The 19,830-nt window shown below is 44.8% G+C and overlaps 1 protein-coding gene across 2 annotated transcripts in view; it reads right to left on the reverse strand.

Moving 5' to 3' along the window:
• Nucleotides 1-2,995: 2,995 nt before the first annotated feature.
• MCM3AP (minichromosome maintenance complex component 3 associated protein) overlaps nt 2,996-19,830 on the reverse strand; it is a 57,268-nt gene continuing 40,433 nt past the window's right edge. Inside the window, exons 19-29 of one of the 2 annotated variants that reach the window (XM_014859829.3) lie at nt 19,457-19,525; nt 19,241-19,375; nt 17,374-17,527; nt 12,756-13,014; nt 12,444-12,541; nt 10,971-11,361; nt 9,620-9,877; nt 9,007-9,136; nt 6,932-7,138; nt 4,408-4,558; nt 2,996-3,290 (exon numbers count right to left, since the gene is read on the reverse strand). In XM_014859829.3, coding sequence (XP_014715315.3) covers nt 3,132-3,290; nt 4,408-4,558; nt 6,932-7,138; nt 9,007-9,136; nt 9,620-9,877; nt 10,971-11,361; nt 12,444-12,541; nt 12,756-13,014; nt 17,374-17,527; nt 19,241-19,375; nt 19,457-19,525 — 2,011 coding nt within the window. In that variant the 3' untranslated portion in view covers nt 2,996-3,131. Of the gene's footprint in view, nt 3,311-4,407; nt 4,559-6,931; nt 7,139-9,006; nt 9,137-9,619; nt 9,878-10,970; nt 11,362-12,443; nt 12,542-12,755; nt 13,015-17,373; nt 17,528-19,240; nt 19,376-19,456; nt 19,526-19,830 lie in introns of both variants that reach the window. The other variant, XM_014859830.3, reaches the window with a different exon arrangement.

Consider the following 19,830-nt stretch of genomic DNA (forward strand, 5'->3'; position numbering starts at 1 on the left):
GGAAAACCTCTACCACAAAAGACAGCAAAACACACAGAAACAGGAAATTTTGAGAAATGGAGATGATATAAGGTGTGGAAGAGGACTTTTGACAAAAACATGTGCTCACAGAAATAGGATTTTGCACCCATGAAACAAGAACCATCTGACACACTCTTTCCCTCCCTGCCTTATTTTTCTCCCTGTTTATCACCAACTAGCATACCAAATATTTTGCATATTTATCTTGTTTACTGCCTGTCTAAAATATAAGCCAAGCAAAGGCTGAAATTTATTTGTTGCCGTATCCTCAGCACCTGGAATAATACCTGGCATATAGTAAATACTCCAAAATGATATACTGAATAAATGGACGAATGAACAGGAGTCTCTAAATAGAAAACATTACGAAAAAAGACTCAGAAATGAAAAATATGGCAGACTTTAAAAGTCACTAGAATAGGAAGATAGAGAAATTTTAGGATAGTTGGATAAAAAGGATGTAAAAAAAAATGAAGAGAAAAGAAAATTAGAGGATCAATCCAGGTGGTCAGGCATCTGAATATTAGGAGTTCCAAAGGGAAATAATGGAGAGGAAGAATATATTAAATAATTCCAAAAAATTCCCAGAATTGGATAATTTTCCAAGTTGAAAAAGCACAGCAGATTGTTTTCCAAAGATGCCTGCAACACCTCCCATCTCACGTGCTCCTCTACAATGTGGTCTTAAACCTTCGTCCCCATTGAGAAATGGGATCTATGTCCCATCCCTTGAATCTGTGAACTGCTTGTGACTGATACAATGCAGTGGAAGTGGTCCTGCACTAGTTCCAAAACTGGGCTTGTGTTTTGCTCACTGGGGCACTTGTGTTTGGAGCCCTGAGATGCCCTGTAAGAAGTCTGACACCTGAGGCCACCTTGCTGTGAGAAAGCCAACCCACGTGGAGAGGTCATATATAGCTACTCAGGTTGAAAGTCCCAGATGAGTCCCCTGCCAACAGGGCAACATCACCTGCCAGCCATGTGAGTGAGCTATCTTGGACATCCAGCCTACTCAAGCCCTCAGTTGACTGCAGCCCAGGGAATACTTGACTGCAACTGCATGAGAGATCCCAAGAGAAAGCTGCCCAGCTGAATCCTTCCCAGATTTAAGCTATTTGGGGTAGTCTGGGCTTGGGGGTAGTTTGTTACACAGCAATAACTACTGGAAGAAAGCATTACTAAGTGCTTTTTGTGTACTAAGCACAATAAATTGGGCAGGAGAGTAGGGGAGGGAGACCAACAAGCATGTTGTTGAAAAATTTGAGAATACCAGGTATAGAAATGATCTTAAAAACCTCCAGCAACAAAAAATAAAAACACAGGGAATGGTTTCCAATCTAGAATTCTACTTCCATTCAAACAATGAATCAAATATAAGGGTAGACATAAAGACGTTTTAGATGTGCAAGCTCAGAAGGATGCTAGAAGATGGGCTCCATCAAAGAGAAAGCAAACCAGGGAAGACGAATATAAATGACTCAGAATCCAGGAAATGTTCAAGCTGTGGCAGAAAAACAGGTTTCCCAGAGGGTCATCTCCAAAAGAAAGTGGAGCAGCACATGACAGTGTTAGGAGCTTTACACCTAGGACGGAGAGTTTTGGGTGAAGTAGTGATAGGAACACAGAAAACCATACAAATGAAAAAACAAGGCAATTGACTCCAGGAAAAACTGAAAATTGTACCTAAAGCAAATGTAATCATAAACCAATACAGGGCTCAAGAGCAAACAGTATTAATATAGTCATACTGAACTCTGCAGATTTCAGTCAACATTATATTAAACTGTTTTGGGAGACTAGTAGGAGAGGAAATGTAGATATGTATGTGTGGGTGATAGATGTTGCAGAGAGGGTAGTATGAGAGAGCTAACTCCTCTTCCATCGTAGGAAATCAACAATGCCTAACATCAAGATTAAGAAATAGCATTATTTAAGTCTTTATTGATAAACATGAAGTTAATCAGTGAAGAAATCCCTAAAAGAGTTGAATATTTGTTTGGGGGAAGCAGGGATTGGCTAGTAGATTTGGTGATGGTGGTGGGATGAAGTTCTTAGTGCTTTTGTTTTCACAGAAATAAGAAGCAAGGTCATCATCTAAGAATGTTGGAGTTTTGAAGAGGATGAGAAGTTATGAAATAGTCTGTTGGAGAGTCTAGGGGATATAGGATTATACTAGGGAGACGCCAAGTGCTAATTTAAGATTGGTGGTCATACTCAGTGTCAAGTCTATTAATACCTCTTTCTGTATATGGCTCAAATTTGTCCCTTCTTTCCACACCAACTGCTAGCAAACTCAGGATTATACCCTTCCTCTTTCACCTGGACGGCTACAGCACCTCCCTCTCAAGATTCCTGCCTTGTCTTGCTGACCTTCCCCACATGCCATTTTAATAACAGAAAATGTGACCCACTCACTTCTCTGCCTAACATCCAACCGCTGATTCTCATAGCACTCAGAATAAGGCAGCAAGGGTCTCTGTGGTCTGGTCTATGCCCTCACTTGGCAACACTACCAAACTGGCATCTCCAGGTTTTCATCACATCCTTTTGAGTACACTTCCCCAACTACACCCCTGCACTCCTATCCAGAATTCTGCTCTCTCCTCTCAATCCCCTTGTCTCCCTTTGCTTCCAATCCAGGCACATACCCTGTGCACATTCTCAGAGCTTTGTACCTATATAACTGGCTGAGTACATCTGTTGGCTCACTTGGATATGAGCTGGGTAGGCCTGGTGGGCAGGGTTTCTGCACCTTATTCATCCCCTGCATCACTGCTATCTGGCACATCAGGGACTGCAACTTTGCTGAGACAATGAATGACAACTTGTTACACACAGAAGTGTGAGCTACAAATTCCCTCAGAGCATACCTTGGTGGGTAACAGTCTGAGGAGATCGTGAAAACAGGTAAGAATATCGAGGATGTTACACAAGAGGAAACAGCCTTTCATTCTGGAAACTGGGAAAGACCTCATTAGACATTCAAATAGTTTATTTGCATGATTAATAATCACATTTCCAACAGTGCATCAAGCATCTGAGAATAACATTATTTTGAGTAAAAGCAGAAAATCTTCTGGAGAGACTCTCCCTCACTCAGGTCCGGCAGCTCAAATGTCCACCATGTCCAGCAGTGCAGAGAGATGGAGCTCAGAGGCAACCTCCTCTTCCCTTGAACTCCGGATCAGCCTTTCCAGGTGCTTCAGGCGTTCGGTCAGAGATGTGCCTGTTGCCTCTGACAGCTGCAGTTGCTCCCCTGTCCTTTCAGACTATTTGAATAAAAAAGAAACTAAAAACATTTTTGGGATATCCATAAACCAAGATCTATTCTCTGTAAAAGCACTAGATCTGGCTCATGTTAGAAACCTTGTCTGGGGCCTGGGGGGCTCAACAAACCCTCCTCCTGGCATCTATCATACATCCTCCCAGCATCTTCCAGTACATACACATACAGCTGGTATCATCTGCACATGGAATGTTTCTCTTCTGATTCTATCATGAACAACTTCCAATGGCAGTCATTTTTATAAAATATCATTGTCAAGGGCTAAGAACTATTCCATCATATGTATTGTAATTGCTTAACCAGACTCCCACTTTAGATATTTGGTTTATTTCCATTCTTATGCAGTCTAAGTAAAGCTACAGTGAACAAAAATACAGTATTTTTTGTAATGTATAGTAATTTCTTTAGGGTGGAATTGTTAAAGTCAAAGGTACAAATATCTTTAAGGTATTTGCCAAAGTGATAAATGCCAAACTTCATTTGCTTTTCTCCCCTATTGAAGGGCTTCCTAAGGCCAGTTCAGGAGCATACTTTTTACCAGTCTTGCATTATATATCAATGATTAAAACTCTGTTTTTGCTTCTTTACCACTGAAGGAAGGAGGGTGAGGTAGAAAGACCTTGAGCTTTGGAGCCAGTCTTGTCTGGCTATGAAAAGCACTTCTGCCACTGACCAGGTGAATACTCTTAAGTGAGGCCCTTGACTTCTGTGAGCTTACCCTCCTCATTCATTAATTTTCCTTAGGGAAAGTTAATACCAGAAAGAGAGATCTGGGTGTTGCAAAGCCTTCGACAGCATGTGCTCTATAAAGAGAAGCCTTTGTTATTCTCCTCAGTGCTCTTCCTGCATGTAAGCCCATGGTTATAGGTCGTTTTCAGTTCTTAAGCATGTTTGAATGCCATTCTTCAATTCACAAGCAAAAAACTCAGAATTAGTTGGGCCACTATGGCAGTGACAGATGAAGTCTGAGAAAAGATCTAATTTAAGCTAATAACTTACTGGTCATCATAACATCCTATGATGAATCAAGATGTTACTTTTTCCCCACTGTTCTCTCAGCCTTTAATTTCAATAAAATGCCAAATGTACTCTCTTCTCACCTGAGGGCTAGGAGTTGTAGATGGTTTCATCACAGGTTCGATAGTTTGAGGCAGAGACACCAGAGTTTGAGGAAGGTAGAGGGGTAAGGAAGTTGAATCTGTAAATCCTCCTGAGTCTTCAGACAACCACTGCTGAAGCTGATCTTCAAACCTGAAATATTTGAGCATTAGGAAGCAAAAATTTAACTATCACTCACTCCTCTCCTATATACACTTTAAAATTTTTAAAGCTTTGCTTTTTACTAAGATAGAACTATTATGACATCAACTGAGGAGCAGAAATTTTACTTTTTTAAAAAATGTAATATCTTCCCTTTAATTTATAAACCCAATTTAACATTTAATGATAAAGGTGGCATTTATCCAAAGACAACTGCTTTTACATGTTACTTAACATTACTTATAATTCTCTCATTTGGTTTATTTTCCATTTGGCTTATTTTGGTTTTATATATCTATAATTAATTCTTATCTCTTGATGTATTATCCAAATGTATGATTGCTGCTTATGGTTTAAAATTAATTCAAAATAATATCCTACTGCCACCTAACAACCCACAGCTGTCCATCCATACACTTGTCTTTTCAAGAAAAACAATCTGATCCAAACTGCTTAAATGATAGACCTAGGAAAATCTACTTTTAGAAATCATGACACATTCATTCACTCTTCCAATACATATTTATCAAGCCTCCACGAAATGCTAGGCACCATTCTAGGTCCCAGGGATACAGCACTAAAATAAAACAGACAAGGCCCAGCTGTAAGCAGCTTATACTTTAGTGAAGGGAGATGGACAAAGAACACATGACAAGAGGAGAAAGACAAAGCAGAGACGTAGACAGGGAGGGGTGGGCGCCAGCCTCGTGAGAAGTAGATATCTGGGCAGCAAACACAAAGGCCTGGCTGACCATGGCCTGGCATGTTGGAGGGAGGAGCAGAGGTCAGTAAAGGACATGGAAGGCAGATCACACGGGGCCTTGCCCACCTCCTAAGGAGTTTGCCTTTGATTTGGGGTGAAAGAGGAAGCCCCTAAAAGGTTGTGAGCAAAGGAGTAACATGACCTCTGCCTCACACCTGAAAGGCTCACACTTGGTCTGCCAAGACTAGACTACAGACTACTGCAAAAGTGGTCTGATTCTGAATATAGTTTGTATAGAGCCAATAGGATTTGTGTATGGACCAGATGTGGAAGAATGATTCCAAGGCATTTGGCCTGGGCCACTAGAAGGATGGAGCCGCCATCAACTGAGGAAGACCACCATAGGAGGGGCTGGTTGGGGGGAAACTGGAAATTAGATTTGGGGTATGTTAGCTTTGAGATGGCTATCAGGCATCCAATAGATAGCTACTGAAGATTTCAAGGAAGCAGTAGGATATTCAAATCTGGAGCTCAGAGGACTCAGGGTTTGAGATATAAATTTGATGTTATTTTAAAATCCATGAAACCAGATGAAGTCACTGGGGAGTGGGTGCAGATGACACAGAGGAAAGGTCCAGAGAGTGAGCTAGGGAGGAGGCAGTTGGGGGATGAGGAAGAACCAGCAGCGGGGCCTTAGGGGGAGTGGCTAGCAGGGCAGGAGAAGGACTAAGGGCATCTCCTGGGAGCCAGGAAGGAGGGAGCAAAGGTATGGAACACTCCTGGGGACTGGGGTTCATGATCAGTTCAGCTGTGTGCAGGCTGTATCGACCCTGACCAGAGCGGACGTCAGGGGCAGGAGGGACTGAGGAGAGACAGGGAAAGAGAACTACAGAAGTGAGAATCACACTGCTTTTGAGGAGTTTACTGTTAAGGGAGCAGAAGCATGGGGGCAGTAACTAAGAGGGAAATGGAGCCAAGTTAGGGAGAAATGCCAGCTTGCTTTCATGTTTGTATGCTGGTGAGAGGGTGATGGTGCAAGAGAGTGAGTGTCACTGGACAAATGTCCTTGTGTGGGTGGAAGATGAGACCGCAGCCAAGGGGAGGGGCTAACCTTGGCTACAAGCTGGACGGTTCATCCCCAGCAACAAGAGGGAATTGGCTGGACACAGGGAGGTTGCTGGGGTACAGGGATGGGGGTTGGGGGGCCAGGAATGTGAGGACGACCAGTGTTAACTCCCTTCTTCTTGGTCCTTTCTCAGTAAAACCATAAACAAGGGTGATGGGAGACATAGAGGAGGGTCTACTCCAGCTCCCTGCCTGCCTGCAGTGTGAGAAGATGCACCAACGTCCTTAGGCTCGCCAAGAGCAGAGAGCAGGGAGGGCCCAGCCACATGTTCAGGATGACGATCCAGTCAGACCTGGTTAGCCAGCCACACCTAATTCTCACGAGAAAACTTAAGACTGACTTTCAATAATAAACAATAAATGAAATTGATTTCAGAAAATAAAACAGTTTAAGGCATGCTATCTAGGGCACTGCCTCTGGCTGGTGCATGCTTGACTTGCCTTCTTTTTAAAACAAAGTCACGTTACTATGATCCTTGCTAATCCAGCATGAAGTAGCCTACAGGAGACAATGAACCACAGGGAAAGGGCTTCACCTCTTGCTCTCCTCTTTCTCCAGCAGCAGACTACTGGACAGACACTGGGCCAGGAGCTCGTGGGCAGAGGCACCGCGCATCAGATCCTCCGCGTTGGGAATCCACCCCTCTCGGCCACACTCCACACTCCTCTTCCCTTTGCGGTGCATGTGAAGTAACGGAGTGGGAAACTTGTTTGCAGAAGGATGAAAAGACTTTATCCCCAAACTGTAAGTACATGTTTTGAAATGCTTATGGTCAGGAAGAGAGGGAGAAAGGGTTCCTCGGGATCGGGTAGAGTGTGGGTGGAGACACAGAACCTCAGACCTGCCCTGCCTGCTCCCAGCTTCCCTCAGGAGGGAAGCCGAGGGAGGGCAGCCTCTGCCTTATGGGAGCATCCATTCTCCTGGGCAGCTGGGCTCTCAGAGCTTCTCCATTCTGAGTTTTGCTTCCCATCTCAGGGTTATCAACAGGTTCCCTATTTTCTTCCTGATATAGGGAAGGTTATTTTTACGGTTAGCTTTAAAATCCACCTGGACCTAATGATTACAAACAGTGAGAGACGGGCTCTAATGCTTTTCCTAAACAGACGCCAATGTCTATCATTTCCCCACTAACTTTACTAATTTGGCATGGTACTTTCGTCACATGTGGTTCTGTTTCCGCACTTTCTTTTCTGATCCATTCTTCTAGTGTAAGTTTACTATATGTTTTGACATCAGGGAGAGAAGATCTTCCTTGTTATTCAAAGTTTTTTTAGCAATTGCTACACATTTTCTCAACCTGATGAATTTTAGAATTAACTTATCAAGACCAGGAGGAAGAATCCTTTTGGGTTTCTGATTAAAAATGCCCTGACTGTGTACTTTGAGAACTGACATCTTTACAGCATTGTGTCCTGTCAACAAAGCCAGCATACCCTTCATTTATCCAACTTTTCTTTGTACCTTCAGGGCCAAGAGTCCCTTTCACCGGGGTTCAGCACCTCTCCTGGTCAGTTTATGTCCCTATGTTATGGTTTGCTGGTGTTGTGATGAGAATTTTCGTACATTGTACATCGATCTGTCTGATCACCTTGCTGAACCCTGTAAAGTTCTGGGGGATGACTGTTTATTATCTTGAACTGACAGTTTTACTGTCTGGAAATGACAGTTTCCCCTTCCTTTCAATATTTATGCCATCATACCTGTGTCTTTGCATGGGCAGGATTTCCAGGACAACAGTGAGCAGCAGTGACATTAGAGGCAGCTCAGGCTAGTTCTGACTTTACTGTTTCTAATGTTTTACCAAAAAGCATGATTTTTTTGGTAGTTTTATGGTAGACAGCTTTATCAAGCTAAGGAATTTTTCTACCCAAGTCTCCTAAGAAATTTTATCAAGAATGGGTATAAATTTGGAGGGAGGGGCAGGAATAGGTATAAATTTTAAGGAAAGCATTAAAACATACTGAAACGATTAATTATTTTTATGCCAGCAAATTACATGAGTAGATTTCTGTTGTTGATACTATTTATCATAGGATAAAGTCTACTTGTCATTTTTTTATGTACTGCAAGATTGCATGTGCTAACATTTTATTTAGTATTTCTTTTTTGTGTGTGTGAGCAAGATTGCCCCTGAGCTAACATCTGTGCCAATCTTCCTCTACTTTGTATGCAGGATACCGCCAGTGTTTGTTGATGAGCAGTGTGTAGGTCTATGCCCAGAATCTGAACTTGCAAACTTGGGCCACCAGAGCAGAGCATGCGAACCTAACCACTGTGGCACCAGCTGGCCCCATTATTTAGTATTTCTGAACCAGGCTTGCAAGTGAGATGAGAGATCTCCGCTTTCTTTTGTCTGCACTCTCCTGGTTATGTTATGATTTCAGGGTCAGGTTCGTTGGATAAATGAAGTAAGATTTGCTTTCGTCTGCTCTACAACAGTTTCCACTACATGGGAATGATCTGTTCCTTGAGTATTTGTCAGGACCTGCCCACAATGGGCTGGATTCTATGTATAGGATATTAATTTCTGTCTGTGTACTTTGGAAGAGAATATGGTTCACTCTTTTGGCTGTAGTGATGACAAAAATGCACAATGAACACAGATCTCACCGCCCCTGACTCAGCTGTAGCTCCTTCTGCGTCTGCATTCTGGCTTGTTCCCACAACAAAGGAACATCATATTTTTTCAAATGGTTTTTAAAATAATATACACATATCTGACCATCTTCACTCAGCGCCTCTGAGAAAACAATACAAAAACAAATAGGAACAGAATCAGAAGAGCAATAGGTGACCACTTGACATTTGCTTAAATTCAGTGATTTAAGGACAAGCCCTTCTGATTTATTAAAGTCACATAATTATGTTACTCCCATGCTTGAGCCAAATAAGCTCCAAGTGTCTATGGGTCATTCAAGGTCCAGACAGGCTCATGTGTCTGTGGCACAGACTGTGGCTTAGCCACTACGATTCCTCAGAGCTACACAAGTCTCTCTTAGAGCCAGCCTGAGGGGCCCATTTAAGGGAGGAGGTAAGTCCAGGCTTTCCTGGAAACTTCTTAGCTCTTCCCAATGTTTACAGGTCACCTGGAAGTCACTGGCTTGAAGAGGGAATCCTAAGGAAAGGAAGGAGAGGGACCCGCAGGAAAAGAAACAAACATCAAGTAAATATCCTTAAGAAAGTCTCATGGGGAGCCGGCCCCACAGCACCAAGCACTAACTACCTGACGTGACGGGAAGCCTCGGGGGTGTCCAGTCCCTCAGCTTGTGGTTGATGCACAAGGCAATGACATCATCCCACGGGATCTCTGAAACCGAGGGCCCTGCACCCCGGCCTGGGGATGGGCTCTTGCTCTTCCACCTGCAGTATGTTCTGCGAAGCAGATTCTCCACTTGGGACTGGAGGACGGGCTGTGTCTGGCGAGAGCTGGGGATCTGGGAGGCATACTGGATGACCAGAGAGCACATGGGGAGCCAGGGAGCTGGAGAGAAAGCACTTCGTGAGTTACAAGATTTGGCCAAAGTACAGGTAGAAATCTATGTGAAATGTTCTTAGGACAAGGCAACTGTGTAGTTGAGAAGTCTGCTTTTGAATCTGAATACAATAGAACCACAGCTGCTGAAGAAAGAGCATCTCCCTCTCCGTGTCCCAGTAAGGGATGCAGACAGGCACCCTGGACAAAGTTCACAATGAAGGGTCCCCCCAGAGGCTCTGATTGTACAGGGCTGTGGTTGTGCCCAGGAATCTGTACTGTAATGAGCACCAGGTGAGTCTGGTACAGGAGGTCTTGGCTTCTCTTGGGGAACCCTAACCTAGCGCACGGTACAGAGGATTTGCACTGTGTGCTTTGCTTCCCTTCAAGCTCCTTCAGTAACAAGTGTCTGCTAGACCTACTGAAGACCACAACCTGAAATTCAGAAGGGCGCCTGAGGCCTTTGCTCCACGCAGCCCTGGCAAGGCCATGCGCTAAACCACATAAACAGCGAACAGCACTGTTCCCTCCTAACAGTGTCAGCAAGAGAAGGGGCCATCTCCACACCCAGTGTACAAGACCCATAGAGCCTGCGTTAAAACAGCCCAAAGGCCTCATCTGGCACAGCCTGGCCCATAGAACAGAGGCTTCTTTGACACAGAAGGAACGCTGGCCTTACATCAGCAGAGTGCTATGGCCCCAGCAGAGCCAGAAATTGGTGACAGGACTGCACAATCCCCATGCTCTTTGCCCTCACACCCCAGAGGTGCAGGCAGGACAGGACCTGCTGTCTCAGGCCTTGGCGTCAGTGTTCCTCCCAACACTGCTCGACACCTTCCCCCAGGGCTGAGCAGACACCCACAGACTGCTCTGTTGGTGGTGATGGGTCAACAGCCCCCACTCCACAAAACCCTGATTGTTCTGACCCCTAAACCCAAAGGTGACAGGGGCAGTGTGGGGAGGGGGCGGCGCACAGTGGAGGAGATGGTATGAACCTCACACTAGTGCCCGATCCTGCCAGACTGTCACTACAGTAAGAGAACAGTCGGGGCTCAGCCACCCTACCCTCCTCCCCAGCCACACCATCAGTTTGAGCACGCACCCCCTGGGGGCGGAAGGTCCATCTGCGGGAGCTGGAATCCCAGCACTGCCTGCTTCAGCCAGGCCAGGTGCTCCGGGGAGTTCCAGTGCAGGTGAGGAAGCAGCTGGCTGCCTCCCGTCTCAGCAAACTCAGTAACGGGCCAGGACAGGTCACAAAGCTGCTCGGAGGACACTGCGGATGCGAGGAAGTGCAGCACGCTGTTGAAGAGCTCAATGATGGCACCAGGCTCCTGTGAGGCCAGGCCGCCTAGCCGCCTCTCTCTTCTGTCACGGAAAAACCGGCCACTAAACTCACGGCCAACCCCATCTTCCACATATTGAATGAGGGTCTGGCAGCAAAGGTCAAGGGCACAGGGGCAGCGGGAGACCAGCCACTGCACAGCCTGTGAAACCTGAGAAACAAAGATAGTTCAGAGAGACCCGGTTAAACAATTCATGCTGTCTGTCAAGGGAGCTTTCTGAAGATTCCCCCCACAGCTGCCACAGCAGGTGCCCCGAGCACCAGCTTCTCAACCACACTAGGAGGGGAGGAGAAGCTTCCGCTGCCGTTGTTTGGCCTCCTAAAGACCTGGAGAACCACACAGCGGGGCCCCCAGACAGGGGCTCCAAGTCCCACCCTGTCCTTGGAGAGTGGGGCCTGCAGGATCAGCCCCTTGAAGGGCTCAGGCCTAAGGGCAACGAGCCCTGCACGTCCTTTTCTCCGCACACAGAAATGGAGACCCGTCTTCCCCTCCTTAGAAAGACTGACAGCTTCACCGCAAGCCAGGAAGCTTTCACGTCCTGTGCTCAGCTTTCTTCCTGCAGTTACTTTCAACTCCCAGCACTTCTTTCCCTAAATGTCATTGTCAGCACAGACTTGTTTTCTTGCAGGGAAAGAGTCGCCCCAAGCTAACATGTGTTGCCAATCTTCCTCTTTTTTTTTTCTTCTTCCCCAAAGCCCAAGTACATGGTTGTATATCTTAGTTCTAAGTCCTTCTATTTCTTTTATGTGAGCCGCTGCCACAGCATGGCAACTGACAGATGGGTGGTGTGGTTCTGTGAAGGGGAAGTGAAGCCAAGCGACCAAAGCAGTGAGCATAGAACTTTAACCACTAGGCATGAGGGCTGGCTCAGACTTCCTTTTTTTTTAAGGAAACCTCTGATAACATTATTTCTTCATATAGTCCAAGAAGAACTACCCTAACAAAAGTAATTTATGTATCTGAACCTCTGATATAAGACAAGAATGGTCATATTTTAAAGCCATAACAACAAAAACACTAAAAAAATTTATATGAACAATTTAATTTGTTGCAGATGGCAGGACTATGGGCAAATTTTATCTTTTATTTTGATTTCTGCTTATAGTTTTAGAAAGTTACCTGTCAAAACATAAAATTAAAAATGCAAGCAGTAGTATACACTAAATTCAAGAGAAAGAGAAAGAGGCAAAACACAAGTATCTAGTTGGCCTTTAAAAATGATGACAGCTCACCTTCCTCGTGCCTTGTAATTCATTAAGGGAATCAGGGATCTCAAGAATGGTGTAATCTGAAATCAGCTTAGCCGAAACCAAATCCTGGAGCATCAGACCTTTGAGGGAAACAGATGGAGGTCAGCTGTCTCATGCTCTCACTTTGCATGGGAGCTGACACCTCACTGCGCTGACCCCACTCAGCCCTGCTCTCAGCCACCACAACAGCACTGTCCCACGACTCCCAACACCATCTGCCAGCACTTCCTCAGACCCAGGGCTCAACCCATTTATTAAACAAGCCAGTTCATAAACAAGACTGTGTTCACAAACCATCTTCCACTTCCTTCTCCACAGTGTCCCCTCCCAGGCTGGGCACAAGAACCACCAGCGGAAGTGCAGGCTGGAAGGGCTTGGCCTGCAGGAGCTGCTTCAGCTGCAGCAACGCCGACAACCAGTACACATCCTCCTCTGCCACATCCTCGCTCTTCACTTTGGGGGGAAGCAGCAGCATGAGCCCACTGGCCCCCAGGAGTTCCTTCTGCGTCTCCACGGCATCCAGGACACAGTCACTGAGCGCACCATGTGCCACCTGGAACAGCACCCCAATCATCAGGAGGGACACACCAGGGGACAAATGAGCAGTGAATGTTGGCCCCAGAGTAAGCACAGACAAATGCTCACGGAACTGGCCTCCCTCCATGAGGCCATGAATTAGTGTGAGAAACAGCCAGGTCAACAGATAATTCAGCTTCCAGTGTTTGAGCATGTTACTTTAATCTTAACAGTTATCCTTAAGCAGATATAAAAACAGGTAAGCCCATAATGACAGAAAAGGTGAAAGGCAAGCCAGCAGCAGACGAGGAATTCCAACCCACTTCCAGAAAGCAGCACAGAGATGGGAACAACCACTGGGTTAAGGAAGCAGAGGAAGCCACATGTGAAGGGCTGCAGACACGGTGTGGAAGGAACCAGGCAGCTGAGCCTGCAAAGGCCCTGAGCACCCAGGCCTTACAGCACCAAGAACCAGAGGGGAGGCTCAGAGCCTAGAGGGACGAGTCACACACAGAACAGGGGCCCAACAGGTCATCCACCCACCCTGCAGGCAGCATCTAAGTACAGCTTGTCCTCCTATCCTCCTGGGCAGGTGTTCTCTCCTGAGGATCCAGGCACGGGGCACATCAGGCAGGGGCAGGGATCTTACCTGAGAGAACCAGCCACTGCCAAGGAGGAGACGAGGTGGGTCCTTTCTAGAGAAGCCCAGGGAATAGACATCCAGATCCTGACACTTGGGCGCCCCCGCAAAAAAGGCTGGCTTGCCATTCAGTTACCCTCTAACTTACCCCAAGCAGAGCTTGTGGCTAGCCTCTGGAGGCCTCACTCAGATATGGAGGTTGCCTCAGATAAGGAGCCTCAGGACAGCCTCCAATAAGAGAGAGAGACAAGGACAACAGAGAAAAAGGAACCAAAAGAGACAGACAATGCACAGAACACACGGAAACTCAGAAAGACACGAAATCCTAACCCCCTCAGAGAGATTAGATCATGCACCCAAAGCAGTCCTAAGATGATATGAGACAGTCGAATAAGGCTAAGAAGAACAAAATGAATAATATACATGGAACAAAAAATTCAATACAACACCTGAAATATAAAGTCAAGAAAATCTCCTAGAACACAATATAAAAAATAAGATAGAAAATAGGCTAGAAAGGATGAGAGGCTCAGAGGATCAACTTCAGAGATCCAGCATCTGTCTGACAGGTTCAAGAGAGAACAAGAAAAAAGGGAGGGAGAACAGGTGTCACCAAGACACAAAAAGGTCCCAGAAGTGAAAATAGGGTCTCCACCCTGCAAGGACCTGCCAGGCCCAGCACAGTGAGTGAAGGGAGTCGGCATCAGGCATACCAAAGTGGGTGTTCAGAAGCTCAGGGACAGAGAGAGCAGGCTTCCAAAGAGAAACACCACCAGGCCACAGAGAAAGGCGCAGGAGTAGCCTCAGACATCTCAACAGCAACACTGGCTGCGAGGTGACACTGCAGCAAAACTGGAAGGAAAACAACTTTCAGCCCATCATCCTACAACCAGCCACACTGTGAAGCACCTGTGAGTGTAAATACGTTTTCAGACAGACTAGAACTCAGCAAATTCTCCTCCCACGCATCCTTACTTTGGAAGAAACTGGAAGACGTTCTCCATTAAAGAAGAGACTAAACCAAGAAAAAATACTGCTGCTGCTGTGAATGGCAACACTGTGTGAGCACTTGATGTGTGTCAGGCACAGGTGCAAGGACTCTGTTTATGTAACTCACTTCATTCTAAGGGCACCTGTGTGTAGCACCACCATGGAGCAGCTCTGTGGCCTGGGACAATTTATTTTAACTTCTCTGAGCCTCAGTTTCCTCATCAGTAAAAGAGGGATATTAAGAGTACCCATCCACAGGCAGCACAGAGACACAAGGACCTTGCCCAAGGTCAGAGTGAGCAAGTGGAGGAGCAGGACCATGACTAGTACAGAGGCCCCAGTGGCACCCACACTCTGGGACATGCTATCAGCCCAGACAGGCACAGAGGATGGCACTTTCTCAGAGAGAGGAATAAGGTGAAGTCAGAGGGCATTTGGAAAACTCTATTAAGATGTGTACAGCCCATCTGCTGGTACACTTGGATAAAATTAACAAGAGATACAGAGAAAACCATGTAAGTGAGAAAATAAGGGAACTATTACTTGCAGAAAAAATTAACAAATGTATTCGTACAACACTTGCTGGTTCTGGGGCCAACAGCAGTCACACAGACATCAGAACTTGACCCCCCCCCTCACTCAGATAACATGAAGTGGCAATGCAGCCATCCTGGGAAGGTGCAGAAGGCTGAGTGGGACCATGGTGTAAGAGTGCTCCTCACCCAGCGTGGCATACAGCTGCCACCTCCTAGTGCTCACGACCTTGCACAATCCCCTGCCCTGAGTTGGGCTGGGCCTGGCAACTCACTTCTAACAGACAGAAGCAGACAAAAGTGATGAGATGTCACTTCTAAGATTAGGTTACAAAGAGACTGCCATCTTACTCAGTTGATCAAAGCTGGCTGCCATGATGCAAGCTGCCTTATGGAGAGCCCCCCATGGCAGGGAACAAAGGCCTCTGGCCACAGCCTGCAAGGAAGTGAACCCTGAAACAACCACGAGAGCGAGCATGGAAGTTCCCTCAGTCAAGCTCTCAGATGAGACCAGAATTTGGCCTACATCTTGATTTTCACCTGAGAAACCCTGAGCCAGAGGACCCAGCTAAGCTGACCCAAGAAATCGTGAGGTAGTGAATGTTTGTTATTTTAAGCTACTAAATTTGGGGGTAATTTGTTATGTAGCAATAAATAAATACACCTATTTTAATGGGAAGTCAGTGGAGAACATCTAAAGTGGATAAATTGAGAAAAAAGAGTGTTGCAATGTTATTTGGAAACATGACAGAAATCAAGCCCCGGGGCAAGAGGCTAGAAGTGGGGGCAGGAGCTGCTGTTTCTCATCATAAATGATGTGGTCCTGGCTTTTTAACTATATCCAAGGAATACTTTGATCAAAAATTTTAAGAATAAAGACAAGAGGAAAAACAAACATTCTCTAATGGGTGAAGTTTAACTGTGTAATTATAGGAAAAAAGGGAAGAACACGGACCAAGACATTCTTAACTGTTGCCTCTGAATGGTGAAAGCATGGATGGGCTCATCATCTTTATATTTCCTTATATTTTTAAAGTTTTATACATGTATTACTTTTACATTTAGAAAATCCAAGAAATAGTATTAACATGGAAAAACAGAAAATCTATAACCAAACTACAATTTTAAGAAGTTCCAAGGACAGAGGGAACAGGGACTGCAGCATCAAATGCAGATGATCAGGACGAGCCATGAAGGTGACTCTGTTAGGAAGAGGAGAGGCCTAGGTAGTGTAAGCCTTCAAGTCAGGACACAGGGGAGAGCTGACTGTCACTGGGCCCTCCTCCAAGCACACAGCCCAGACACCCTTATGAGACGCTGGTGCAGTGGGTCGTGATGACCACATCATGGAAAATACTACGCTGAGGCTCAGAGAGCTGGCCAGAGCAGCAGCTATCAACACCAGGTCTACTCAGCACTGAAGCCCACATTTCCTGCCCTGCACTGCTATTTCCAAGCAAATAAAATACACATCTAATTTTATTTCTGAACACATACACTGAAACCTAAAATTCACTTATGCAAGTTTGAATCTAATGAGGAAACAGGTTCTCATTAAACAAAAATCTCTCAGGGAACCAATTAAGCTCAATATTGTACAAACACCTATAAAGAACAAAAATTAAAACTTGTAATAGAAAACTGAGGACAACATGAATATAAAACAAAAACAACTAATCTGAAATGTCCAATACTGAACCCATATGCAAACTGGGATCAAGTTTAGTGAAAACTGCATAGGATTAAAATCATCAGTCTTTTGGTAAGACCTGATGTACCAGGAAGCCATTTTAACAAAGACGTCAGCAGTTGGCAAACCATGTGTGCAGTAACAGTCGCTGCATTTTTGTGGGATGCTGTGTCTCCTTTCCCTCTTTCCCATAGCAGAGGCCCACGAAGGAGTTCAGGGCTTCTGAATTATGTGCAGAACAGCATAAGTGCATCTCTGTCTTTCCAGGATGGTTCTGAGTTTTCACCAAGTTCTCAAAGAGGTCTGTGACCCAAGACAGTTAAGCATCACTGCACTCCCGAGAACTGAGCCTGGCATCTCACTCCAAACAGGAGTCCATGGGACATCACCAAGACACAGGAGAAACAGACATGACACTCACTTCTGAGCCTTCCACATCCTTTCAAAACCACTTCAGGGCATTTATATGATTTCAATGATGTCTGGGAGTGAGTGAAAACAAGAAAATCCCAAAAGTAAATATACAAAGTGACTGTCACTCACCTTTATACACACATTGACAGAAACTGTCTGACTCCCTCTGCTGTGGAGTGCATTAAACAGTGCGAGTGTCTGAATCCCACCAGCATCACTGCATGTGTCATCCACCGAGCCATCATCACTCATGAACTTGACTTTTAACCAATTTTCTAGGATTCTGTGAATAAAAGAAAATAACACTTGAAGAAAAATCTAATTCTAAATTTGAACTATAAAGATTTTCAGGAAAATAATTAGAAATATCACACAGATATAGGTCCACAGACACCAAATCTTACTGTGAAGTTGATCTACACAAAACAAGCTGTGATTTTAAAATGGAGCTAGGAATTCTACTGGCTTACTCTTACTGGGTAAGAGGAGAGGGCACTCATGGAACTGGGTCATTCTAATGTGATTAAAATTATGAAGCACTAAGAAAAGATTCTGAGCAATAGAAAAGGCCCTCAGAGTTTGAAATATACATGTTTTACCAAATCAAATTTCTCATGCCTGAGACCTTAAGAATTTCTGTGACATATGTTTCTTTATGAATTTAGCAAATCAGAAGACAGCTGTTTTAAGAAGTGAATCATTTAAATACTTTTAAAACACCACAACTCTCTTCTTTGCTCAGCTGTCTCCTGAGATAAGCTTGATGGCTTTCTTTTTCCTCAGCATGTGTGTGTCCCAATAGCAGTTACTACTGGTAACTAAAAGTAACATATTCAGACAACTGAACACCCTCATACATTGCTGAGAGGAATGCAAAATGGTGCAGCCACTGTGGAAAACAGTTTGGCAACTTTTCAAAGACTTAAACATAGGGTTACCATACAACCTAACAGCAGTTCCACTCCTAGGTATATAACCAAGAGAACTGCAAACGTATGTCCATGCAAACACTTATATATGAATGTTCACAGAAGCATTATTCATAATAGGCAAAAAGTGGAAACAACCCAAATGTCCATCAACTGATGAACAGATAAATAAAATGTGGTATATGTATACAATGCAATAATATTTAGCCACAAAAAAAGAATGAAGGACTAATATACGCTAAAAAATGAACCTAGAAAACCTTACCTAAACGAAAGCTGCCAGTCATAAAAGACTAAATACTTTATGATTCCATTTATATAGGATGTCCAGAATAGGCAAATGGATAAAGACAGAGAACAGATTAGTGGTTGCCAGGAGTGAGGGCAGGGAGGAGTACAGAGTGGATTACTAATAGATATGGGGTTTCTTTTCAGAAGAAAAACGTATTATGGAATTAGATAGTGGTGGTGATTGTACAACTCTGAATATATCAAAAACCAGGGATATGTACACTTTAAATGGGTGAAATTGATGATACATGAATTACATCTCAACATAGCAGTTAAAAAAGAAAAGTAACACGTTCTGTAGTTGCTTTCAAAGTATGGTTTCTAGAAGCGATTTGGTTACAGGAAATAATGCCCTGTCAATTTTTCGGATTTCTTTTTAAAAATGTTAAAAGTATTTTTTCTAAGGAAAAAAACAGAACTATAGCAAACTATAAACTGTCTTCCCCAAGAGTCAAAAATGAAGAGGGCCCTAATCAATCTACCTTAGCACAGCTTTAAATAATAATCAACTCTGAAATACTTTTGGGCAAAGACTATTGCCAAGTTTACAGAATAAAAATTTAAATAATTTAAAGCGTCAACTTCAAATCACAAACAAAACAGACGTCAAGTCTCAGGATCGAAACACAAAAATAGACGTTACGGTTCCCACCACCTCTCACAGTGTGCAAGAGGAACACACTGAGCTGACATTCCCCACACTCTGGGAGAAGTCGCTCCACCTCCCCAGGCTGCTTCCTCTGGATCAGACCCCATGGAGGGAAACCCTCCCTGACCTGCCAGGACTCCCTGGGAACTGCTCTTCTCCGTCAGGCAACACCAGCACTAGCTTCCAGAACACACGCTCCTGTCTCCCAGGGAGGTGCTCAGCCACAAGGGATGGCAGGTCCAGGGGCGCCCAGGCTGCATCACTGGAAGGGACAGGGCACTGAGGGTGAGCTAGTGCGTGAGCCCCAGGCAGGGGCAGCATACACCGCGGGGGCATGACAGACCTCAGCAGCTGCTGGTGGAAGTGCTGAACCTTCAGCTGGTGTGCCGTCTTGTTTCTGAGCCACCTTAACCTGCGAAAAAAGGGAGAAGGACATGGTGCTTACACGGGCCAGCTCAGCACCCGTGACAGGAATTCGATATGTATTTACTGATATTCTGGGTGAAAAGTAATGTGTTAGTGAGTGTCTCCAGGTGGAAAATACTTAGGAGACCAAGACAACTTTTCTGATAAAGAAACAGGCTAGTCAGAGGACTCATTCATTCCACAAACATCATGTAATGCTCTACTGTGTGCCAGCCATGGGGGATCAGCAATAAATGAACAAGGTCCCTGCCCTTCTAGAACAACACACTCTCATGGAGAGAGAAGAGCCTC

The sequence above is a fragment of the Equus asinus genome, chromosome 18 (assembly GCF_041296235.1).
Source record: "Equus asinus isolate D_3611 breed Donkey chromosome 18, EquAss-T2T_v2, whole genome shotgun sequence".
NCBI lineage: Eukaryota > Metazoa > Chordata > Mammalia > Perissodactyla > Equidae > Equus > Equus asinus.